The sequence below is a fragment of the Symphalangus syndactylus genome, chromosome 6, assembly GCF_028878055.3.
Source record: "Symphalangus syndactylus isolate Jambi chromosome 6, NHGRI_mSymSyn1-v2.1_pri, whole genome shotgun sequence".
Classification (NCBI taxonomy): domain Eukaryota; kingdom Metazoa; phylum Chordata; class Mammalia; order Primates; family Hylobatidae; genus Symphalangus; species Symphalangus syndactylus.
In genome coordinates, this window is record NC_072428.2 from 133,836,375 (window position 1) to 133,863,677 (window position 27,303).

The 27,303-nt window shown below is 37.1% G+C and overlaps 1 protein-coding gene across 1 annotated transcript; it reads left to right on the forward strand.

Annotated features, from left to right (window-relative positions):
* Positions 1 to 13,962: 13,962 nt before the first annotated feature.
* LOC129484057 (olfactory receptor 2F2) lies at positions 13,963 to 15,101 on the forward strand. Its single transcript, XM_055281482.1, has one exon. The coding sequence runs from the start codon at positions 13,963 to 13,965 to the stop codon at positions 14,914 to 14,916; it is 954 nt and encodes a 317-aa protein (XP_055137457.1). The 3' UTR covers positions 14,917 to 15,101.
* The last annotated feature ends 12,202 nt before the right edge of the window (positions 15,102 to 27,303 follow it).

Consider the following 27,303-nt stretch of genomic DNA (forward strand, 5'->3'; position numbering starts at 1 on the left):
TGCATATACATATGCATATGTATAGATAGATTTAGAATATATATGTATATATTTCTATATAATCGTTGTCTTCTTGTTGTATTGAATCCATTATCATTATATAATGTCATTCTTTGTCCATTTTGACTATAGTTTATTTAAAATCTGTTTTATCTTATATAAGACTAATGATCCTTGTTCTTTTCTGTTTTCTGATTGCATGATAGTTCTTTTCTCATCCTTTTACTTTGAGCTTGTCTGTGTTGTTACACGTGAGATGGGTCTCTTAAAGACAACAGATAGTTGGGTCTTGTCTTTTTATCCAGTTTACTACTCTATGCCTTTAAGTAGAATGTTTAGATGGCTTACTTTCAAAGTTAACATTGCTATATGAGATTTTGATCCTGTCATCATATTGTTAGCTAGTTGTTTTGTAGACTTGATTATGTAGTTGCTTTATAGTATCTTTACTTCCCCAAATATGCCTGATCTCATCTGATTTCAGATGATGTGGTAATTAAAAAACAATAACAATTTTCCCGAAGAACTCCACAGGCTCATATGGTCTTAGTGGAAATTTCTACCAACGTTTAAAGAAGAAGTAACATTAATTCTACCCAATGTTTACCAGAAATGGTAGAGGAACACTTCCAATTTTATTTATGAAGCTAGTGTTACTCTACAAACCAATATCTTTCTAGAATATAGATGCAAAAATTCTGAACAAAATACTTGCAAATAGAATTAATAAATGCATAAAAAGTTATACAGCATGATCAAGGCAAGATTTATTTCAGGAATGTAAGACTTATTCAATGTTTGAAAATAAATCAATGTAATTCACCATATTAACAATCTAGAAAAGAAAAATTACATGATTATATCAATTCTTGCAGAAAAAGCATTTGACAAAGTTCAATACATATTTCTGATTAAAAAATCCCTCAGAATAATGGGAATAGGAGGGAACTTCTTAGCTTGATGAAAGTGTCAACAAAAAGTCTACAGCTAACACTCTACTCAGTGGTAAATGAGTGCCCTTTCCTAAGATCAGGAACAAGATGATGATATCTTCTCTCAATTCAACATAGTGCTAAACATTCTATCCCTGTAATAATCTAAGAAAGAAAATAAAAACATAGATTTGAAAATATGAAATAAAACTGTCTGTATTTGCAGATAGAAACATAATTGTGTACACAGAAAATCCTAAGAAATCTCTAAAAAGTTTCTAGAATTAATAAGTGAGTTAAGCAAAGTTAGAGGATACATATATACAGATATATATATAGATAAGATATGTATACAGATGAGATAAATATACAACAGTCTTGTATTTCTACATGCTAGTAGTGAATAATTCGACACTCGAATTCAAAGTATAGTACCCTTTATAAGAGCTCAAAAACAAAATAATTAGGTAGAAATCTAACAAATTAAGTACAGGAATTACAGAAATATGTAGAAAACTACATATTCTCAATGAAATAAAGTTTTAGTAAGGATTTAAGTAACTAGAAAGACAAACTATGTTCACAAATTAGAAAACTCAAAATAGTAAAACTTTCAGTTCTCCACAAATCAATATATATGTTTAACATATCAAAGTTTCAGTAAGAACAAAAAAATAACAAAACAAAATAAAAAAAGAAAAAACAAAGTTTCAGCAAGATTTCTTTTTGTAAATATAGACAAGAGTATTTTACACCTTATATAAAATAGCAAAGAATGTAGAAGAGCTAATAACAACTGTGCAAAAGAAAAATAAAGTGGGAGGAATTAGTCTGTGCAATTTTAATATTTATTATAGATTTACAGTGATCAAGTCAACATTGGAATGGCAAAGGAATAGACACACAGATAACTGGAACACCATAGAAAAGCAGGAATAAACCCACACAAAAACAATCTACTGACTTTTGACAAAGGTGCAAAAGCAATTCAGTGGAGGAAAGATAGCCTTTTTGACAAATGATGCTGGAGAAATTGGCCATCCATAGGCCGAAAATAACTAGATAAATAAATAAAAGCAACTCCATTGACCTTACAACTTATAAAAAAGTTAACCCAAATGGGTCATATACTTAAATGTAAAATGCAAAACTATACATTTTTTTCAAAAAAAAAATAGGAGAAACACTTTGAGATGTAGAATAGGCAGAATTCTTGGACTTGAGACAAAATGCAAGATCCATAAAATGAAAAATGATAAATTGGACTTCACCAAGATTAAAAACTTCTTCTATGAGAAAGACTCTATTAAGAAGACAAAAAATTAAATTATAAGCTGGGAGAATATATTTGCAAACTCCATGTCCAACAAAGTACTACTTTCTAGAGTACATAAAAACTCCCAATATTCAACAGTAGGAAAGCAAACAATCCAGATAGAACTTGGACCAAAGACACAAAGAGATATTTTACTGAGTAAGATATACAGAAGGCAAATAATCACATATGATTTTCAACATTATTAACTGTTAGGAAAATGAAAAGAAAAACCGTCAGAATGACTAGTGTAAAAGTGGCTGACAATACCAAATGTTGATGAAGATGAAGAAAAACTGGATCATTCATCCATTTCTGGCAGAAATATAAAACAATGCAGCCACTCTGGAAAATGACTTGGCAGTTTCCTGAAGCAAACAAAAAACCCCAAGGCCTAATCAAGCAACTACCAGCAGTTGTATCCCTGAGCATTTATCCCAATGAAATGAGCACAATGTTCACACAAAAAGCTGTACATGAACATTTGTGGCAACTTTATTAATTATAGCCTGAAACCAGAAATAACCCAGATGTCCTTCAACATAAGTATGGTTAAACAAAAGGTACAGACAACAGAATATTTCTTAGCAATAAAAAGAAATGTAGTATTGACATACATGAAAACCTAAATGAATCTTCATGAAATTATGCTGAGTGAAAAAAGCCAACCCCAAAAGGGATATACTGAATGATTTCATTTATAGATCATTCTTAAAATGCCAAAATTATAGATATGGAGAACAGATAGTGATTACCAGAGGTTATGGAGAGGATGGGGCGGGCAGAATTGGTTTGGGTGTGGCTATGAAAGAATATCAGCATTAGGTTTTCTTGTGGTGATGGAAATGTTCCATATCTTTAATATATCAATGCTAATATCTTGGTTATGATATTGTAGTATAGCTTTGCAAGATGTTACCATTGATGAAAATTGGATAAAGGGCACAAGGGATACTTCTGTATTATTTCGTAAAATAATGCATGAATCCACAATGATCTGAAAATACAAAGTTTAATTGACAATAAAATTTGAAGAGGTGGAGAAATCTCACACTTTCACAAAATTAAGGAGTTTGGATGATCTTGATTCTTTTTTATTTTATTTTTGCAATAGCCAGTAATACTCCTTTTACCAACATTATGCAGATTTGCAGTTTTCAATATGTCTATGTGATGCTACTATAATTGGACTTTAAATTGTACCATAAGAAATGTACTAGCTTCTCTGACTTTTTGGAATGACCTAAGACTTCAGTGAAGGTGTTAGAGGAGAGAGGAATGGAGGAAAACAGCTTTCCATAGGGAGAAGAAGGGCAGAAGAGAGGCCCTGCCCTTGAGAAATGGGAGTGGTGACAACAATTAACATTCTAAGACTCCTAAGGGGAATCCATCCACTCTACATTGTCAATGTAGCTGTTGCCAAGCTTCGTTAGGCCTGTGTTCTAGCTGTTTTTGGAGCTCTTGTCAACTTCCTCCCAGCAGTGTTTCTCATAATCACAATTAATCCTCAGTGATTTATGAGTTCAGGAGCCCAGGGAATTTGGGATATCTAATCTACATGGTCTATCACTTTGTTGGAGGAAGGCAATCTTTAGAAGCAAACTTAAACCTAGACTGAAGTAGACATGTCTATTTTGTCAGGCAATGATTAACGTTAGAGAGGCTTCCACAGAATGTGGGATTGTAGGTTTAGAAGGGAATGAAACAGAAATAATTTGACTTCTTAGGGACTTTGGATTAGGAGTATGGGACACGGCTGGTAAAAATCCTCTCATCCTAAGTATTATAGCAAATGTAAAATAACTGCTTTGCAGAAGCTTGAGACTTGGGTACATTTTATTTTCAACAGACTTCTCATCAATTTCAATATTTAGTACTGACTTAGAGAGAGAATAATGCTTAGAGAATCCCAGAAGTATAAAATTTAGGTATTGGTATTGATTAGTAGGTGGTAGCAATATTAGTATAGTACATTTCTAAGTAAGATAAATTGCCAATTGCTTTAAAGCTTCCTATTTCAATTTATTTCCCTAAGGGTTTTATCTACACAAAATTATGATTTTCCTTTTAATAACAGAAAAATGGAAATGTAAATTGATTAATAGTTTATTCAAAGAACTTTGGCATTCAGAGAGTGAACTAGAGCTAGAATTTAGGTCTCCTAAATCTTATTCTAGGGTTGATTTCCCTAGAATTGGCTGTATGGATTGCACTATGAAGACTTGCTAACGGAAAGAGTTATACTTTATACTGCAAAAGAATGCCCTATTCTTAGTTACAGGTGGCAAGAGATATAAAGAAGGTGAACATTTACACAATAAGACCATAGTAAAACATGCTATCAAAAGTGAACATCAGGGTTGCATGTATTTCAGAAGCTGGATCTAAATAATTGGACTCCGATATGTGAAAAGTCAGATAACCAAACCAGACTGGAAGAAGATAACAAGATCCCAAAGAGGAAAAAAAAATGTTCTTTCAGGATGTCAAACTTATCTTTGAGATATTCATCATCCAAAGGGTCCTGGGGTTCTCCAAACATTAGGTTAATGCAAATATTCCTGCTCATGGTGGATGCACACTGTGTTTACATCTGTCGACCCTTCGAACACGAGTCAGAGAAATCTTTCTCTACATGAAGGTGCCATTTCTATTGACAGCTCAACTTCGTAAAGGTATGACTTTGAGTTGTTTTTACTAATAGAAAGAAACATTTGCCCTTTTTTGCTCTGTTTCTGTATTTAGGCTTTCACTTGTCCCAACCAAGATTATTTAGAACCCGAATATGGAAGGTCAAATATGTTCAATGCTAAATAATTAGATTGTCTTGATTTACACAAAAAACCATAACTAATTAAAATTAAACCTTTTAATTTAATTATCTATATTTTTGTATAAAATGTTTATATATTAGGAATCTAAAAATTTGTTTTTTGCCTTTATCCTCTGTCATAGAAAGAAGACATCATGTCTCTGTTTACTGTAACTATTAATAAAGGTTAATAACAGACAGTAGATGATGGTACTTTTAACTAGGGCAAACAAAAGTAATATTTTAACAATGAGTAGTTGGTCTTTGCTATCTATACCTCATGCCTAATTTTCCCTACAATGTAAATGTCATTCCTCCTCTCTACCCATTTGTAAGGGTCTCAGTTTTCTGCTCTTGCATGACTTATTTTAAAGGGTCACAATAAGGCCAGGTAATTCATATTTTAAAAATTCCAGTTAGAATAATTACATCTAAAAATTCACAAGGAAGACAATTTCAATACAAAATAATAAATTACTAATATTGGAATTTCAAGCATTAGTGATGGCAACAAGGAGATAATTTGTAGCAGAATATTTTAATGGCAACTTTCTTATTATATCTTATTATATCCCTTATTGTGTTCTATTTGCTATGACCAAAGAGATTACTCTATATCCACCACAATTCATAAAACAGGCATGAGGAAGTCTTTTTTTCTTGGTGCTCGTGTCTAAGAAGATGAACCTCAGAGGTGTGTCATTTTTCAATACTGTGTTCTGAACAGACAGCACACATTCTTTATTTTTGAATAGACAACTAAATCTCAAAACATATATAGAGAGGTATGGTTTGGGTGTCCAGTATGAGGATAATATGACCCAGCGGATGTAAAATTGGATTTTATTGATTATTAAAGGAAAATGGGGTGCCTTCAAAAAGATAAAACAGCGGGAGTTGGGATGAGTACTGAGAAAAGAGCACAAAAACAGGTTTGTAGAGGAGGAAGATCTCAACAGAGCTGACTTTTACCTGTGCTCACATTCAAAACTCGCTTTTGAACAAAAGCTGCGTCCTTTGCCCTATACTATAGTTCCAACTACTCTGGAGGCCGAGGCAGGAGAATCACTTGAACCTGGGAGGTGGAGGTAGCAGTGAGCTGAGATCGTGCCACTGCACCCCAGCCCGGGCAACAGAGCAAGACTCTGTCTCCAAAAAAAAAAAAAAAAGGAGGAATAGAAAATATGATTCAAGGCTCTGTTTCTTATCCCCCTTAAGGCTAGGGGGATGAGAAATATAAAGGTGAAAATTTACACAATAAGACCATAATAAACTATGTTACCAAAGGTGAATGTCAGAGATGCACATATTTGAGAAACTGGGTCTGGATCATTGGACTCAGATGCGTGAAAAGTCAGGTAACCAAACCAGAATTCTTTGTACAGAGAAAAATGGATCAAATGTTCTCAAAAATCTATCTTTTTTGATGTTGTCTTTCACTGATGTTGATTATCAATGAGCAACAGGTTTTGGGATAGTTTCAGATCCCCTGAAACACTGGAGTAGACCAAGCTTTAGACTTCTGACACCAAGTGTTCGGATATGCGGAACACTATCTAGCAATTATTTCTTTCTTCATTCTGAAGACAGATTAGGAATCCAGCTCTATTTAGCTGAAAGCTGAGTCCAAGATAATGAGGAGATGGTGTTAACTGCAGGTGTGTCAAAATCATCTAACACATTTCCTCCTCCATTTATCTTTATAAATGCAGACACTATTTCTATTTTTCTTTATCTACCATGAATCTAAGAAGGGCTCTGTGGCTAAAAACCAGGAATATTTGGATATCAGTTATTTTAAGTTTAAATTATTTTAAAATCAAGGCAATGGTAATATAGTCTGATGGATTAAAAATAATTAGCCGACATACTTGTGAATGGTATTTAGCATGAGAGGGATATTTTAGTAAAAACTTTGCTCTAAACACATACATGATAATAAATGCTACAACTAATAAAATAAAAGATAGGGTAGGACCTATTATCAAGAATTTGGACACTCCTATGTCCAGAATATACTTAGCCCTGTAGTCAGACGTCATAAGATATGTTTGTACATGATTATAATTTAGGTATGAATGTATTTTAGGATAATCAGTTTGGTTTACAGTGTAAGGTGGTTTGGAGTGGGCCCAGGCCAAATCAGTGAGATTCATAAAGAGGTTGTTGTATTTCATCAGATGGGAAGTGATGAGGTATGTGGGCATGTGTTAAGGCATTAGCAGTGTGAATGAAAACTAAGGAGAGATGGGAGGTATGTAACACAAGAATACAAGAAGCTGATATATTCCATGGAGGAGCAAGAAAGAGAAAAATTAAACATGATACATTGGGAGAGTGGAAGAATTTTAGTTCCATTGATAGAAATAAGGGAGTCAGGTGGTTGTAGGGACGTGAGTTGAGTGTACGGTGAAATATTTAGAATACATTCATTAAGCTGTTGAAGGAGGCAACTGAACCTTTGGAGAGAAGTATAGGAGATAAATATAGAATTGAGATTGGGCCATATAGAGTTGATAAGAATTATTACAGTTAAGATAAATCCTTCAAGGAAAGCTATAGAAAGGAGAGAGCAAGTTCTGAGCACAGAAACTTAGAAAATACTTACAGTGATAGAATAAGAAAAATTTGAAATAATTATCCAGGAATACAGAAAAAAAATGTTTGGAATAAAATCGGGACAGAAGAGTTTCACAGAGTTGAGAGTTTTAAGAAACAAATAGTTAAATGGGTTAAAAGACAAACAATGAAGGTAGAATAAAAGTCTCTGGATATGATTTTTAGAAAGCTACAAGTGACCTTTAAGAGTGCAATTTCTATAGATTAGTGAAGGTGGAAATTAGATTTTCAGGGCCTAAAGAATGAATGTTATGAGGAAATAAACCCAACAAGTGGATACCAATCCTTTGGGAATGCTGGATGTGAAAGAAAAGAGAGAATTAAAATGATAATTATGTAGCAAAAGGTCTTCTCCCCAAAAGAGTCTGTATAGTTTTTATAATGAGCAAGTGGGAGCTGATCAAGAGCAAGATAAAGCAGAGGATGCTAGAGAGGGAATAAATGAAAGAATATGCTATGAAAGTTATCAAGGGCATGAGATGAAAGGTCAACCAATTATCATCACTAAATGATGAACACAAAAGTGATTCAGTCATTAGTGTAGCAACTTTAGATCTTCAGTGCATTAGATTTCACCAACATATCTTTCAATTAACCAATATTTATCCATATTTTACAGATAAAGACATATGAAGTGCGTAAAGGCTAAGTAGCTTGTTCCAGGTCTCAAGAAGCAGAAAGGGATGTGGATTGCTTGGCTCTGAGGCTCATGCTTTTCCTAGGATGTGATGCTGTCACTCAGTCATAGTGAGACAAAGGCTGTAGTACAGAGATGTACAGAGTGGGTGAGAAGAGCATATGAGTCATGGGCTTGCATGTTCTCCAGGCAGCTGTCATAGTGCAGCAGAGGAACAAATTTTGTGATAACAATTTGTTCTGTGTCTTTTACTCCACTTGCCAGGTCAGCTCTTTGAGGACAGGGAAATGTGATATTCACCTTGAAATCTCAGCATCTAGTAAAAATGTCACTTCATAGTTGTTTTCCAAATTAATTGAAAATGAAATATCTGCTTTGGAGGCAGATCTGCTATATAGTCAACAAAGGTTACCAGATGTGTTTTTTCTTTTATGCTAGAAAGCTTAAGCAGCCATTTTCCTACCATCTTTTTTCTGAGACCATATGCAAAGGCTTTCTTAGAAAAATAAAAAGAATGAGTAGGAATAAACAGAACAATAGAAAAATAAAAATAACAAGATATGTTTACCACTCCCCTTCCTCTTTTGCCAAAGATTGAAAGAGCCTAAATCCTCAGGAAGACCCAAAGTTCCCAGGAACTTCAAGTTGTATAAGTTACCTCCAAGACTTTAAATATATTAACAGTTTTGCTTCCTTTTTCAAAAAGTCTGAACTTGAGGGGATGTAAGGGGAAAACTCATTTGTTACTTTGTCTCCCCCAGGGTAGAGGTCATATTACCACTAATATCTGTACTGCTAGAGTACTGCTACCTAACATACCTTTCACCAACATACCTTTCAATTAACCAATATTTATCCATATTTTACAGATAAAGAAATATGAAGTACATAAAGGGTAAGTAGCTTGTTCCAGGTCTCAAGAAGCAGAAAGGGTTGTGGATTTTTGTTTGGCTCTGAGGCTCAGTTTATGAAGAGGTTTCTCCATGAGTTATCTATATTTGAGCTTATATATCCTAGTGAGTTATGTAATATTATCCCATTTTGAATACAAAAAATTGAGTTTATAACCCAAATCACACACCTGGTAAGTCATAAGAAACAAGATTCACATCCAGATTCTCTAATACTCTATCTTTCCATTGTTACTATACATCTGTCTCTTCTGTATCTTTTTTGGTAATTTATTTATACATTTCATCATGTTTGATGTAGTAGATATATGCAGGGTAGTCCTTGAGATTTGAACCATGTTTATATTCATTGTTTATCATTTTACCTACCATCCTTCCTCACCTGGATACTATACGGAAGGATGTTCAGTGTGCATTTGAAAAGAAGCTGTATTCTACTGCTGTTGAATGGAATGCTCTATATATGTTTGTTAGGTCTATTTGGTCTGAAGTGTTTTTCGTGTCTAATGTTTCCTCATTAATTTTCTGTCTAAATGATTCATCCATTGTTGAACATAGTGTATTGAAGTCCCCTACTGTTATTGTGTTGCCATCTATCTGTCACTTCAGATCCTTTAATATTTGTTTTATTTATTTAGGTGCTCCAATGTTGGGTGCATATATATTTATAATATTTATATCCTCTTGATGAATTGATCCTTTTATCATTATATAATGTTTTTCTTTGTCTTTTTTTTTTTTTTTTTTTTTTTGAGTTGGAGTCTCGCTCTGTCACCAAGGCTGGAGTGCAATGGTGCAATCGGAGCTCACTGCAATCTCCGCCTCCCAGTCTCAGGTGATTTTCCTGCCTCAGCCTCCTGAGTAGCTGGGATTACAGGCACATGCCACTGTGCCCAGCTAATGTTTGTATTTTTTGTAAAGATGGGGTTTCACTATGTTGCCCAGGCTCGTCTTGAACTCCTGATCTCAGGTGATCCACTTGCCTCGGCCTCCCAAAGTGCTGGGATTACAGGCATGAGCCACCGTATCTGGCCTTCTTTTTTTTATAGTTTTGACTTAAAATCTATTTATCTGATATATGTATAGCTACCCTTGCTGTATTTTGTTTTCTATTTGTCTGGATTATCTTTTCTCATCTCTTCCCTTTCAGTCCATGTGTATCCTTAAAAGTGAGCAGAGTCTCTTCTTGTAGGCAGTGTATAGTTGAGTCTTCTTCTTTTTTTTTTTTTTTTAAATCCATTGAGCTACTCTATGTCTTTTTTATTGCAGAATTTAGTCCATTTTCATTTGAAGTAATTATTGATAGGTATGACTTACTACTACCATTTGTTAATTGTTTTCTGGTCTTTGTTTTTTTCTGGTTCTACTTTTTTTTTTCCTTCCTCTATCTCTTGCTGTCTTCCTTTGTGGTTGATTTTCTGTAGTGGTATGTTTTGAATCAATTCTATTTTAGTTTTGTGCTTTGACTAAATGTTTTTGCTTTGTGGTTACCAAGAGGCTTACATAAAATATCTTACAGTTAAAACAGCCTATTTCAAGATGATAACTACTTAACTTTGATTGCATCCAATAACTTTACACTTTTGGTCCCCCAGCCACATTTTATGTTTTTGATATTGAAATTTACCATTACTTTTTTTTTTTTGGATACCATGTTTCGCTCTTGTCATCCAGGCTGGAGTACAATGGTATGATCTCAGCTCACTGCAACCTCTGCCTCTTGGGTTCAAGCAATTCTCCTCCTGTGCCAGCCTTCCAAGTAGCTGGGTTTACAGGTGCCTGCCACCATGCCCAGCTAATTTTTGTATTTTTAGTAGAGACGGGGTTTCCCCATGTTGGCCAGGCTGGTCTCAAACTCCTGACCCTCAAACGATCTGCCTGCCTCGGCCTCCCAAAGTGTTGGGATTACAGGTGTCAGCCACTGTGCCCAGCCCAGAATTTACCATTACTTTTAACGTGTATCTTTCGATAATTTATTTTAGCTGTAGTTGTTATTAGTAATTTTGTCTTTTAATACTTATACTAGGGATATAATTGCTTTATACACCATCATTACAGTCCTAGAGTATTCTGAGTGTGGCTTTGTTTTACTTATATTACTGAATTTTCTATTTTTGTAAGTTATATGTTATTAATTAGTAACATTTTGCTTCAGATTGAATAACTTTCTTTAATAATTCCTGTAAGGCAGGCCTAGTGGTGATGAGCTCCCTTAGCCTTTGTTTGTCTAGGAAAGTTTTTATTTCTTTTTCATTTCTGAAATGCAGATATTTCTGGGTAAAGTATTTTTGATTGGCAAGTTTTTTACTTTCAGCACTTTGACTATATCATCCCAATCTTTCCTGGCCTGCAGGATTTCTGCTGAGAAATTGCTAAGAGTTGTATTGAAACTCCTTTGTATGTGATGCATTTCTTATCTCTTGATCTTCTTAGAATTTTTTTTTTTGTCTTTGAGTTTTGATAGTTTGATTATTATGTGTTTTGCTGAACTCCTTTTTGGGTTGAATTTGATTGGAGATCTCTGAACTTCTTGTGCCTGGATGTTGGTTTCTGTCTCCAGATTAGGGAATTTTTCAGCCATTATTTCTTTAAATATGGTTTTTGCCCCTTTTTCTCCTTCTTCTCCTTCTGCAACTCCTATTATATAAAGGATTGGTCTCCCATAATTCCTATAGGCTTTCTTCATTCTTTTTCATTCTTTTGTCTGTTTGCCCCTCTGACTGGATAATTTCAAATATTCTTTCAGCTCACTGATATTTCTTCTGCTTGAGTCTGCCATTGAAACTTTTAATTCAACTTTTCAGTCCAGTCTTTTTATTCTTCATCTTTAGGATTTCTATTTGGTTCTTTTTTATTGTTTCTATTTATTTGTAAAACTTCTCGTCTTGTTTGTGTATTTTTTTCCAAATTTTATTTAATTTCTATTGGTACTTTTTTTTTAACTTAAGAGGATTATTCTGAATTCTTTGTCACTCCATAGATCTCCATTTCTTTAGGGTCCATTATTAGCACTCTATTAGTTTCTTTTGGAGGTGTCATAACTCCCCAGTGCTTTGTAATCCTTGTGTCTTTGCATTGTTATCTTTTCATTTGAAGAGATACCCCCTCTTTCTGGCCTTTACAGGTGTTCTTTGGCAGGGCTAGACCTATACTATTTAGTGTAGCCTGTAATTCTTCAAGGGCCAGCTGGTAATGGCCCTGGGCAAGCAAAGTTAACTGTGGATTTTCTACCTGCCTGGGATGCTGTCTTTGCTCTGATATTGGCTGGGGCTATTGACTGGGCCCTGCTGTCTGGGAAGACCACTGGCTGGGCTCTGTTATCACACAGAGCTACTGACTGGGTACTGCAATGGCTTCTGGTCAGACTAGTCACAGAATTTATTCCCCGGCTGGAAAATTGTGCTTTCTGGGATTTGCAGTTGGGCAGGGATGTAGGCTGAACTCCAAAGTTAGGAGAAGTTGCTGCTTAGAATGATTGGGGCCAGAGGCTACACTCAGAAAAACACAATTGATGGTTGCTTCCCTGTTAAGGTAGAGCTTCCCTGTAGGGTTGCTTCCCTTTAAGATGGGCTTTTGGCTGAATTGAGTTTGACTTCCCAGGTCAAACAGGTCTAGCCCTCATGCTTCTCTGAAAGGCATGTAGATGTCCTTGACAGGGCCTTTTAGCTGAGTAGAGCCATGGATTGACTTCCTGGGTTAAGCAGGTCTACCTCATGTGTCTTTCTGAAATGGGTGGAGGTGTGTATCTCCTTGTCTTGGCAGAGGTCACTGGTGTGGGCTCTGAGACTGGATATGGGGACTAGCTATCTAAGGCCTCAAGCTAGGTTGAACTTTCCACCATGCTTCTGAAGATGACCAGCTTAGCTTTGTAAATGAACTTTGTAAATTGACTAGTGTCTCGGATTGGGCACCACAGCTAGCAAGAACACAGAGGTAACACCATGATCTGTGTGCTTGTCACTAAGACCTCTGCCTCCTTTCTTTGTTTCTTCTTGACACTAGGTAGTCTAGCTATGCTGTTACCCCCAGTGTTCTCCATGAGGTAAGCCCAGAGTGGGATTTCTGAGAAGCATCTCGGAAAACTAGAGATGCTGAATGACTGCCTCTAGTTTTCTTTTCCTCCTGTAAAAACCATGGGCCCAGGAAAACCCTCTTTGTCTGGTGTTGTGTGGACTTTGGCAGGGGGCAAGGTGGTAGGGTTGAAGTGAAACTATGCTTCTTAGCCTTCTAATTCAATTTTCATTCCATGTACCTTGTGGTTGTCTCACGTTAGCATCCAAGTAGTGGAGTTTTAAAAAAGATATTCTGTTCTGGGGATAGTTGCTAGTTGAACGTTCTGTGGAGAAGAGTAGAGACTGGGACTTTCTATTCTTCCTTTTTGCTGACATCATCAGAAAACAAACTCCCTGCCCTGGATACTGAGGTAAGTTAGTAAAGAGGAAAAGCTTCCAAAAATTGCACTGCATCATCTACAGGCTTTAACTGGCTTATTTGAGTCCACATCATGTCTTTATGAAAGCACTACTGTCTCTCTAATGCAAAGTAAGTATATTGTATATTGTATATTGGAAACAAGCCTGTCATCTTGGCCTTGTGAATTATCTAAAATATTTGGCCAAGGCTGGAATGTCGTATACAGTATGCATTCCTAAGAAGTTATTCTTATGGTTCTTTGATTCAACAGCTTCTGTTTTTTTCTGACTCTTTCTGCAGATTAATATTCCTCACATTTTTAAATGGAAATAGATAACCAGACGTGGGTGAGAGAATTTATTCTCCTTGGCTTATCCAGTGACTGGTGCACTCAGGTATCCCTGTTTTCCTTGTTCTTGGTCACATACCTCATGACAGTGCTGGGGAACTGTCTCATTGTCCTTCTGATCAGATTGGACAGCCGACTCCACACTCCCATGTATTTCTTTCTCACCAACCTCTCCCTTGTTGATGTCTCCTATGCCACAAGCATAGTCCCTCAGCTGCTGGCACATTTTCTTGCAGAACATAAAGTCATCTTATTCCAGAGCTGTGCAGCCCAGTTATTTTTCTCCCTGGCCTTGGGTGGGATTGAGTTTGTTCTCCTGGCAGTGATGGCCTATGACCGCTATGTGGCTGTGTGTGACCCCCTGAGATACTCGGCCATCATGCATGGAGGGCTGTGTGCTAGGTTGGCTGTCACATCCTGGGTCAGTGGCCCCATCAACTCTCTTGTGCAGACTGCTATCACCTTTCAGCTGCCCATGTGCACTAACAAGTTTATTGATCACATATCCTGTGAACTCCTAGCTGTGGTCAGGCTGGCTTGTGTGGACACTTTCTCCAATGAGGCTGCCATCATGGTGTCTAGCATTGTTCTTCTGATGACACCTTTCTGCCTGGTTCTTTTGTCCTACATCTGGATCATCTCCACCATCCTAAAGATCCAGTCCAGAGAAGGAAGAAAGAAAGCCTTCCATACGTGTGCCTCTCACCTCACGGTGGTTGCCCTGTGCTATGGCATGGCCATTTTCACTTACATCCAGCCCCACTCTGGTCCCTCAGTCCTTCAAGAGAAGCTGATTTCTGTCTTCTATGCCATTGTTATGCCTCTGCTGAACCCTATGATTTATAGCCTAAGGAATAAAGAGGTGAAGGGGGCCTGGTATAAACTATTAGAGAAATTCTCTGGGTTAACATCAAAGCTGGCAACTTGACTCATGAACATCACTTTGAGAAAAAGCTTTGCCTCATTTTTCTCCACCCAACTCAGATATGGCAGGGATAAACTATGTTGCTCTGGCAACCAGGAAGGAGATGATGTAACATGTACTGGGGATGTTATGTAGGAGGCTGAGTGGTTGAGTTGGATGGGGTGTGGGATGTAGGGATAATTTTATATATCCCAGCAGTATGATTAGTGGAGTTAGCTACTGCTGTAACAGAACCTTCCACAACTTCTCAATCTCCACTCTTATGTTCTGATAAAAACTGAAAAAAAGTACTACTTACTGTTTTGGTTTGTCACATTATTTATAACCGTAGACCTATTCATACATCTTACCTTGGACCAGTGGTTCTTATTTATTGACATTTTGTAAAAGGTTGTAGTGTTTGCATTGAAAACAAAATGCATTTTCACATTTGAAGACTCACTGAAAATAATTGGTTGTTTATGTAGCCACATACAGTAATTATGAGTCAACATTCCGAGAAGGATGTTGTTTGTCAAGGCTTAGTAAAATGATTTTGTGCAGGACCTTCTAAATGTGAACAAAATGTCTTTCTCTGAGTGCTGGAGGTAATTCAGTGAAGAAATATCAACGAAAGCTCTTGTTTTGCCCTGATAGGGTTAAAAAATGGTTGTTTGTAATGAAGACTATTATTAGCAAGGGAAATTTAAGTTTCAGGTACTACTTCACAGTACTCAGTTTGAGAGAAATTTTACTGTATAAGAGGTATCATTTAACATACTAAAATTGTCCAATCTCAGGAAAATTCACAAACTCCATTTTTGAATGTTTAGAAACAAAATAAGCAATAAATTACGGGATAATTTATAAAACATCAAAGACATAGTTAATCTAAGAAATGACACTCTTCAGCCAATACCAATGAAAGAGAAGACAATTTTAACATGAATTTTGAGGAGTCAGGATAGATGCCTCACCCATGCAAATGTTACCTTCAAGTTTCCATATTAACGACTTTTCTTATTTCTTCTCACACATACAATGGGGCACTAGTCAACTTTCTAAACCTAGTCATCTGAGCTCGAGAGTGGGCCTCACTGCTGCTAAAATTTCTAAATAATACAAAAGAAGAAGAAACATATAAGGTAAAGAAGGGGAAAGAGGAGAAAAATTATGATAGTAGCTGATCATCTCACTTCCTTGAAGTAACCTAAGTCCTGTCTCTTCTTTCAGTATGGTAACAATGTTGTCACAGATCCTCAGGTATTTATGAAGGTTCATATAATCCAAATCCCTTTTGAAATACCAGTTTTACCTTAATTACTATTCTGTCTTAAATTTTGCAAGGTAGGCAAGCATCCCCAAAGATGTCAATGGCAGCAAACTAAAATTTCTATTGGTGTTAACTTAAGCATTGTCAATGGAGTGTCTAGTATGTGTCAGTGACAATGAATGGTTCTGGAGACTCTGTAGTGAATATGATACAATTCTGGGTTGCATAGCAGGGATGATGGACAATGAAGCAATTATAAAGTAATGTTGTAAATATTACAGATACAGTAAGCCCATCGGGGTGTCACAGAAGTCTTCCTGTTAAAACAAAACAACATAAAATGTCTAGATTGAGACCAGGAAAGTGAGAGCAAGTTATCCAGATGAAAAGGAATTGGAGCAAAGGAGAAACCTGAGCCAAAGTGCAGAGGGCGAGACTTGAGTATCCAGAAATATCTGGAAGCTGCACTTGTAGGGCAGAGAAGAGTGAGGAAGTAGTGAGGATGAAGTGGGTGGGTAGGTATGCATTGGTTCATGGCGGGCACTGAATGCCACATTATCTTTCAACTATATCCTAATAGCAATGGGAAGTCAGTAATGATTTTTTTTTTTTTTTTTTTTTTTTTTTTGAGACGGAGTCTTTCTCTGTCCCCCAGGCTAGAGTGCAGTGGCGCAATCTCGGCTCACTGCAAGCTCCACCTCCCGGGTTCACACCATTCTCCTGCCTCAGCCTCCCAAGTAGCTGGGACTACAGTTGCCTGCCACCACGCCCAGCTAATTTTTTGTATTTTTAGTAGAGAACGGGGTTTCACCGTGTTAGCCAGGATGGTCTCGATCTCCTGACCTTGTGATCCACCCGCCTAGGCCTCCCAAAGTGCTGGGATTACAGGCGTGAGCCACCGCGCCCCGCCAGAAGTGAGTAATGATTTTTAAACAGAAGAATGGCTTGATACATTTTACATTTCTGAAATATCACTGGCAAATGAGATAGAGGAATAAAAAATTGGAAGCAAGGAGTCAATCTGGTGGGCTGCTCCATTAATACCATTTAGACACTAGAGGAATCTGAACTAAGGGTGTGATAGTGGTCTTAGGCCTGCAGGGCAAAGCTCAGCAGGCTGGGTGAGCATAAACACATCAGCTCATGGTAAATCTCAAATGGATATGGAGATCACCGAGTTTTGAAGCACAGGTGCAGATAAAAGAGGAAATTGCATCATTATCATTATAGTAAAAATTTCAAGGCTGGTTACCCAGACATTAGGCCTTGATGACCTAGTTCACTAATTAGAAAAGTTACTGCTGTATACGGTATAATGTTGAAGATACTGACATGAATGACTCACTCTGTGTGGGCTTCAAGGATCATTGACTTATGATGAGCTTTTATGAAATACAACATGTCCCCTGCCTATATTTCAACCTGTTCTTTGCACTACTTGTTTCTTGGATCAAGAGCAAACCAAGTTAGAAGGAAACTGGATCTCCAATCTGGATCAGATTCCGTGGTCTGGTCTGTTGAGGCTTAAGACCATGTGCTCCTGCTGAGTCCTCACAAGATGACTCCTGTAGACAGGGAGTTAAGAAGTGTGAAGTGTATGGTGTCAAGATGGAACAGACACTACCCAGGCTTTATCCCTCCCTGTGGAGGGAAGTAGGTTGGGTTCCACAGACCTTCCTGAGAGATGGACTGGTCTGGGTCCTCTATGACTGGGCTGGCAGGCTGGGTGGGTCACCATAGTGTCTGCCTCTGGGTCCTTTTCTTCTGAGTTATGAAATGAATAAAGATACAGCCAAAAAACTTTCAAGAAGGGAATGGATCCCTTCTGCTCTAGTGATCAAGAAAGCATAGATGTGTCTAGAAGAACTGGTTAGATAATTTTATAGAAGGAGATTTAGGAGGGAAGAATTTTATAAGTGGCAGAATGAGTATCAGTCAAATCTTAATAGTGAGAAATCATAGGTGTATGTAAGGTCGGGAGATCGAGACCACGGTGAAACCCCGTCTCTACTAAAAATACAAAAAATTGGCCGGGCGTGGTGGCGGGCGCCTGTAGTCCCAGCTACTCAGAGAGGCTGAGGCAGGAGAATGGCATGAACCCGGGAGGTGGAGCTTGCAGTGAGCCAAGATTGCGCCACTGCACTCCAGCCTGGGCTACAGAGCGAGACTCCGTCTCAAAAAAAAAAAAAAAAAAAAAAAAAAAAAAAACTTTGGAATTAGTTTGTCAATATTCACAAATTAGCTTGCTGGGAATTTGTTTGCAATTGTATTAAATCTATGGATCAAGTTGAGAAGAACTAATATCTTGACAATATTGAGTCTTCTTATCCATAAGCATGGAATTTCTCTCCATTTATTTAATTCTTCTTTGGTTTCTTTCATCAGAGTTTTGTTTTCTTCAAATATATCGTGTACATATTTGTTAGATTTGTACATATTTCTTTTTTAGATGTGAATGTAAATAAAATTGTGTTTTTAATTGCCATTCCACTTGAACATTGCCGATATATAGAAAAGTAATTGACTTTGTGTATTAGCTTTTAGTCACTTAGTTCTAGGAGTTGTTTTTTATTCTTTCAGATTTTCTGCATAGGTAATTATGTCATTTGTGAGTGAAGACAATTTTATTTCTTCATTCTCAATCTGTATGCATTTTATTTCATTTTATTGTCTTATTGAATGTGTTGGCCAGGATTTTTGGTATGATGTTAAAAAGCAGTGGTGAGAGAGGACTTCCTTGTCTCGTACCTAATCTTCATGAGAAAGCTTCAAGTTTCTCACCATTGAATATGATGTTACTTGTAGGTTTTGGTAGATATTCTTTTCAAATCTAGGAAATTTCAGTAGTAAATCCATATCAGGCAATGTCAGTCTTCCAACTTTATTCTTCTTCAATATTGTGTTGGCTCCTGTGGATCTTTTACCTCTGCATAAAAGGTATGGTTCCCTTCTATTCCTAGTTTACTGAGAGTTTTTTAAAAGCATGAATAGGTGTTGAATTTTGCCAGTTTTTATTCTGCATCTATTTATATGATCATGTAATTTTGTTTTAAGCCTACAGATGTGATAGATTGGATTAGCTGATTTTTGAATGTTAAGCCAGCCTTGCATACTGGGACAAATCCTACTTCATCATATTGTATAATTCTTTTTATGCATAGCTGGATTCAATGCGTTAATATTTTGTTGAGGATTTTTGCATCTATGTTCATAAGAGATATTGGTCTCTAGTTTTCTTATAATGCCTTTGTCTCTTTTTGCCTTTGTATTTGGGTAATGCTAGCCTTATAGAATGAGTTAAGAGAAGTCCCTGTGCTTGTATCTTCTGAAAGCAAATTGTAGAGAATTGGTATATTTTCTTCCTTAAATGTTTGGTAGTATTCACCAGCAAACCCAACTAGGCATGGTGCTTTCTGTTTTAAAAGATCACTGAGTTATTGATTCAATTTATTAATAGATATAGGCCTATTCATATTTTATTTCTTCTTCTGTGAGTTTTAGCAGATTCTGTCTTATAAGAAATTCATTGATCTAGGTTATCAAATACGTGGGCATAGAGTTCCTTATGATAGTATTCCTTGACTATCCTTTTAATGTCCCTGTCTTCTTTTTCATCTCTGATATTAGCAGTTTTTGTCCTCTCTTTTTTTTCCTTAATTAGCCTGGCTAAACACTTAGCAAAATTATTGATATTTTCAAAGACTGGCTTTTGATTTTATTCCAGTTTTATTTTGATTTGTTATTTTCAATTTCATTGATTTCTGCTCAAATTCTAATTATTTGTTTTCCTCTGCTGAGTTTGAATTTAATTTGCTCTTTTTCTAATTTTCCAGGGTGGAAGCCTAGATCATTGATTTTGAACCTTTCTTCTTTTCTAATGTGTGCATTCCGTGCTGTAAATTCCTCTTGAGCACTACTTTCACCGCGTTTCACAAATTTTAACAAGTTGTGTTTTCATTTTCATTTAGTTAAATGTATTTTTAATTTCTTTCAAAATTTCTTCTTCGATCCATATGTGATTTAGGATCATGTTTCATTTTCCCCATTTCACTTTTTCTTCCTGTCTCACTAGATTTTCATTATCAAGTGCACATTGTTTATTATTCTATTTTATCATTGCTATCAGCTTATCTTTATACCACTTACGTTTTTTCATGGTTACTCTATAGCTTACAATATACACTTTAATTAATTTGAACATAACTTAAATGATATGATATCCTTTCACGGGTAGCATATAACCTTGAAATAGTATACTACTACTTGCTCCCTTACACTTGTATGCTATTATTGTCATGTATTTTACATTTACATTAAGCAATGAAGACAAAGTACATTGCTATTATTTTTGCATCAGACAATTATCTTGTGGTGTGCTAAACATTTTCAAAATAAATTTTATGCTAACCTTCAATTTTATCATTTCCAGGGTTCTGTCTGTGTGTGTGTGTGTGTGTTTACATATCCAATTTTCTGTCTGCTGTAATATTTCTTTTGCATAGAGACCTGCCATTAAAACTTCTTCTCATTTAGGTCTGCCGGAAATGTATTTATTCAGTTTTTGTTTGTCTGTTGATGAATTTATTTCTCCTTTGTTTTCAAAAATGTTTCTTTTTCTACATACAGAACTATTAGGTGGTAGATTTCTTCTTCCTGCCTCAGGGTTTGAAAACTGTAACTCTATTGTCCTCTGGCCAGCATAGTTTCTAACAAGAAGTAAGCTTTGATTTGAATCTTTGTTCTTCTAGATATGATGTGTCTTTTTTTCTCAGTCTGCATTCAGAGTATCCACTTTATTTTTTGCTTTTTGGCAGCTTGACTGTTATGTATCTAGGTGTTGGTTTATTTGTTTTTAGTTTAATTTTTGAGCTTCTTGAAGTTGTGCTTCAATTTCTTTACTCATTTTTCTTAGCCATTGTCTCTTTAAATCTTAAAAAAATTTTCTAGTACTTTTCAGTTGCTTGCATGTTAGATTGTTTGATGTTGTCACAAAGTCCTCACTTGCTCTCTTCTCTATTTTTGTTGTTTTTTTCTCTTTGTGCTTCTGTTTTGCCAATTTTTATTAATGCATCTTTAGACTCATTTGTTGTTTCTCAGCTCTGTTGAGTCTCTTATAAGCGTTCTTCATTTTTGTCACTGTGTTCTTCGTGTATAACATTTTCATTTGATTTCTTTGAATAGTGTTTAATTATTTGCTGAAATTCTCCCTGCCTTTATGCAGAGTGTTTGTCTTTTCCACTAGATCCTTCAATTTATCAATGAGAGTTATTTTAAACCTCTATGTATAGTTCCTTTATAAAAGTCTATCTCTGATTCTGTTTCTGTCCATTGCTTTTTCCAGTAACAGTGTTTTGTTTTGTTTTTCCATTTCTCAGATCTTTATTTTGGTTGAAACTGCAACATTGTGTGTGTAGGATAGTAGACTCTGAGATAAATAGTATAATGTTTTGCAATGGGCATGTCTTTTCTGTTTATTCTGTAGTGCTGTGTGTGTGGGGTGTGGGCATCAATGCAGTCATGAGTTAAGCAGGGTTTGAGTTTTGTTGCATGGTTATCCTCAGTGACTGCACCAACAAATCTAAATTTTTGTAACAAATTTTACCTAGGCTGGGATATTCAATTATCGAGAGGTTTTCCAACATTGCTGTTCCACCCTCAGTTTTAAGCTCTGCCTATGAGACTACATATCGGAGAGTATGTCCTTCCACGCGCTGCCTCTCTCCCCTTAATACATTTCTGTTATTTGTTCTTTGATTTTTACTAGCCTGGTGATAGAAGGGGAGGGTTTATTCTCCATTTTTCTCATTCTATCTGAATCTTAGAAACAACTTTTGTCCTTGTGCGATAGAGTTAAGGCTTTCACAGTGATCTTGTCTCACCTTCAGCCTTAGGAGACAGCTCATGCTCTGAACCTGGGGGTTTTCTGCCCCACAGAAACTCCAGGGCTAGCAATTTTTTTCAGTTTTCTTCCCTCAGCAATGAGTCTTCATCTTTCTCTAGGAAAGAACAGAGTTTGATGCTCTTGCTCCAGTGGCTCAGTGTTTTGTTCACCAAGGGAGGCAGACTTGGTAGGAGGGAGGGTGTTTTCTGCCTCCTATAGTAGATGTTGCTGTCTTTCCCTAGACCTGCACGATGAAGGAAGCTTTTTCTAGTTTTCCACCCTCCTCCAAACATTCTTGTAAAGACTGTTTAAAGTCTGAGGAGAAAATCTTGAGTATAAGTATGAACTCCTTTTCCATTTGTGGTTCCTCCCTCTCTATACTCATAGTACTCCTCACTTAGCCTTTAGCATTTTAGCAAAGCAGTTCTTCCTTGTTTGTATGTTGGCCTCACTGTTCTCCCATGCTTTGGCCTAGATAAGGCAGAGCTCATTTCCTGTGTCTGTTTGGAGGTATCTATCTTTCCTGAATTTTCATGCTTGTAGGTTTCCCTGCAACTTTCGCTCTCTAATGAGTTCAGAAATAGTTATGATTTTGTAGATTATCTGGCTTCTTCCTATTTAGAATGGAAGCAATGTTCTTTCTAGCTTTCTATAATCTATATAGACTCTAGACTAGAAGAAACTCAGTTATTTTTAAGGTCTGTTCTAACAGATAAAGTATAAGTGGGTAAATGTGTGCTAATTTTCAGCTAAATTCTTACAGCCATAGAATATTTCCAATATGACTCAAAGAAAATGTACAATCAACCATTTCAATTCTATGTGGGTATTTAGAAACTGGGGAGAAAGATGAGAAGAGTATCTACTTTTTCTCTTTATTGCCTGGAATATCACAGAACCTTTGTCAAAGTCATCCAGTGCTATAATATCAGAAGCTATGATAACCTGATGGAATGAAGTAGTGATGTTACAGTGGGTAAGTATGGAAAATTTAGTGACTAAGTAAAGGATATCAGGGAAATAGATGAGTTGGCACGTGGATGATATAATTCGTCAACACGTGGGGGAGTAGTTAAGCAAATGCATGAGTGAGTTTTGAGATGATGATAGTTGTACAATGAGTGGACAGGTAGATGGTGGTGCTGAGGAATTCCCAGGCATTTGACTGGATAGCTGAATGATTAATGGATTAATGATTCACTTAAAAGGTGCTTGAAGGCCAGGCACAGTGGCTCACGCCTGTAATCCCAACACTTTGGGAGACCTAGGCAGGTGGACTGCTGAGATTAGGAGTTCAAAACAAGCCTGGGAAACATGGCAAAACACCGTCTGTATGAAAAATACAAAAATTGGCTGGATTTGGTGGTGCACGCCTGTAGTTCCAGCTACTTGGGAGGCTGAGGTGGAAGAATCACCTGAGCCTGGGAGATTGAGGCTATAGTGAGCTGTGATCACACCACTGTACTCCAGCCTGGGCGACAGAGTGAGACTCGGTCAAAAAAAAAAAAACTCATTTAAACAAACCCGGTAAAAAAAAAAGGGGGTGGGTGCTTGAGGCATAAATAATATGTCAGAATGGTAACATGACTCTGTTCTTTCAAAATTGCATCAAACCTCTTCCTAGGTATTAAAAATTTAAAGAGGTATAGAAAGTTAACCATTCCATGTTAAGGATTGTATTAGGCTGTTCTTGCATTGCTACAAAGAAACACCTGAGACAGGGTAATTTATAGAGAAAATAGGTTTAATTGGCTCATGGTTCTGCAGGCTGTACAAGCATGGCACCAGCATCTGTTCAGCTTCCGGGGAAGCCTCAGGGAGCCTTTACTCATGGCAGAAGGCAAAGTAGGAGAAGGCACATCACATGGCAAAAGGAGGAGCAAGAGAGAGAGATTGCGGGTGGGGAGGTGCCCCACACTTTTTGTTTTTTTTTGGAGAGACGGAGTCTCGCTCTGTGGCCCAGGCTGGAGTGCAGTGGTGTGATCTCAGCTCACTGCAACCTCCTCCTCCCAGGTTCAAGCAATTCTCCTGCCTCAGCCTCCCGAGTAGCTGGGATTACAGGTGCATGCCGCCACGCCCCGCTAATTCTTTTTGTATTTTAGCAGAGACAGGGTTTCACCATGTTGCCCAGTCTGGTCTCGAACTCCTGAGCTCAGGCAATCTGCCTGCCCTGGCCTGGCCTCCCAAAGTGCTAGGATTACAGGTGTGAGCCACCGTGCCCGGCCCCCACACTTTTATTTTATTTTATTTATATTTATTTATTTATTTATTTTTTGAGACGGAGTCTCGCTCTGTTGCCCAGGCTGGAGCACAGTGGTGTGATCTCAGCTCACTGCAACCTCCACCTCCTGGGTTCACGCCATTCTCCTGCCTCAGCCTCCCAAGTAGCTGGGACTACAGGTGCGTGCCACCAAGCCTGGCTAATTTTTCATATTTTTAGTAGAGACGAGGTTTCACCTGTTAGCCAGGATGGTCTCCATCTCCTGACCTCGTGATCCACCCTCCTCGGCCTCCCAAAGTGCTGGGATTACAGGCATGAGCCACCATGCCCATCCCACCCCCACACTTTTAAATGACCGGATCTTGTGTGAACTCAGAGAGAGACCTCACTTAACACTAAGGGGGATGGCTCAAGCCCTTGATGAGGGATCCACCTGCATGATCCAAACACCTCCCACAAGGCCTCACCTCCAAAACTAGGGATGACAATTCAACATGAGAATTGGCGAGGGCATACATTCAAACTATATCAAGGATTTGGGATAAACTTTTTGCTTTCTTTTTTTTCTCCCTGTAGATCATAAGACTTTCTTTATGTAGGTCTTATTCATAGTCTTAGCTCTTAATTAAAATCTTAAAATAATGCGATGCTATTAGTATTGGAACTTAACACCATGAAAATATACTTAGTTTTCTATCCACACCTGCAATGGTCAGAGAAACTCTCTGCACAAAACTCTGGGGGTTGAAGCACAATTCTCTTGTCTATAGACAGAGGTAAGGGCATCCTAGTGCCAAATACAAAAATTGGCTTGGTTCACCAAGTATGGATGGAGACCCACAACTGCTAACTGGAATAGGGGCTTTGAGGGCTAAAACTCAGGTTCCAGCTACAGGAGAACATCTTAAACCTTACAAAGCTGGCTTCTGTGACTTTTTAGAGTGACATAAGGCTTCAGTAGAGTTTTTGAGGGGAGAGGGATGGAGGAGCACAGCTTTCCATAGGGACAGGAAGGGCCGCATGGAGGCTCTGCTCTGGAGAATTGGGAGTGGTGACAATTAGCACTCTAATGCATGAAGCACTTGAGGGGACTCTCTCCGCCCTTCTGTGCAAAGTCAGCCACTAACACACTTCAGTAGGTCTGCAGATCAGCCAATTTGAAGGCATCTATGAACTTCCTCCCAGTAGTTTTTCTCACACTCTAAACTAGTCTCAGGTGATTTCTGAGCCCCTGAGTCTGAGGAGTCTGGGGTCCTTAAACTCCATCATCCATCATTTTGTTGGAGAAGAGCGTTCTTTACAAAACAACTTAAACATTTACTGAAATAGGTAAGTCCACTTTCTCAGGCTCTGATGAATATTTGAGAGCTCTTAATAGAAATTTCAACAGAGGGTGAGTGTCAACGGAAGTTTATAGTGAGGTAAAAGTCGTTCTTACATGCACTTTTAGGAAGTTTGGATCAGAAATATGAACCATGAATAATGAAATCGTCTCACCCTAAGTATTGAAACAAATGTAATAAAATAATTTTGTTTTCCAGAAGCTGGAGAACTAACTACATTTTCATTTTATGGGTTTCTCAATTTCAATCTTTATTACTAGTAGAGAAGAGAGAGAGTGAAAACAGAGGTTGGGGAAGAAGATAATTATTAATTTTTAAATAGAGATACCATGGATAAATTCTACATTATTTTTGGGAAAGACATTTAGAGGAGAAACTCATAGCTGTAAAACTTTTACTTAGATGTTGATTGATATTCATGAACATGTGGCAAGAATATATTACCTTTCCAAATATGTATATTACATTTCCAGATAAATTGTCAATTGTTTTAATGTCTTTTCTCTCTGTTATTTCCCTAAGAGTATTTTGATTTTAATTTTCCTTTCTATGATGGAAATTTTAAATGTAAGATGATGAAATAAATTGATTGAACTCTACAGCTCTCAGAATATGAACTGGGACTAAGTTGAGGTATCCTGACTCAGGTTTCATTAATCTAGAGTGTGTTGTAGGGATTGCACTGTTGCGACTACCCAGACTAAGGGAATTATGCTGCAAAAGAATACCCTAGACTTAGATATAGCAGAGAGGAGACATAAAGAAGATGAGCATTTACAGAATGAAACCATGATAAAACTTATTGGCAAAGGCGAATTTTAGGATTGCACCATGTTTGAGACACTGGGTCTCAATAATTGGACTCAGATTATGGGAAAAAACAAAATCAAGACAGGAAATAGATAACAAGGTCTCAAAGAAGAAAAACTAATTGTCTTCTCAGCATATCTAAAACCATCTTTGAGATCTCACCCCCCCAGCGGCACTTGAGTTCTGGGTGTCCAAATGTTAGGATGATGGAAATACTTCTGCCCATGATGGATGCATTCAGTGTATTCAACCAAGTGTTCAACCACAGGTCAGATGCACCTTCCTCTAAATGAAATGAACATTTCTAATGACAGACCAAGTCTGTAAAGGAAGGTGTCTGGTTTATTTAGAGCAGCATGAAAGCAAAACATTTGTAGATTGTGGGACTTAATCTTCATGTGCACTATTGAATACTCTACAGGGTATTCAGAGTTCTATTTGCCTCAGCTAGGATTGTAGAGGACTCCAATAAGAAAGGCAAATAGGATTCAAACTTGGTGGAGTATTAGAATCATGGTGCACACATTTTCTGGAGAGAAAGTTTTTGACTTTTTAGTCCTTAGCATTAGGGAATTTTCACTATAATGAATAAGAGATGATATTGGTAATATTCCCCTAAGCCTCAGTATGTCTCAGAATAAATTTACAAGGCTCTTACAAGGTTTTATTTAACCATGCACTCTTTGAATTTATGTAAATAGTGGAAAGGATTATATTCAGAAATATATTTTTGGAATGTAAGACATTGAGGAATGCTTTTCTAGTGTGCATACCTCCTGAGTCTTTCCAAGTCAACGCTTCCCTCTTCCTAACATGGAGGAAAAGGGAGAAGTTAATGTTTTAAGGCAGCCAGTCAATAGAGGTAGAAAACTGTGTTAGATAC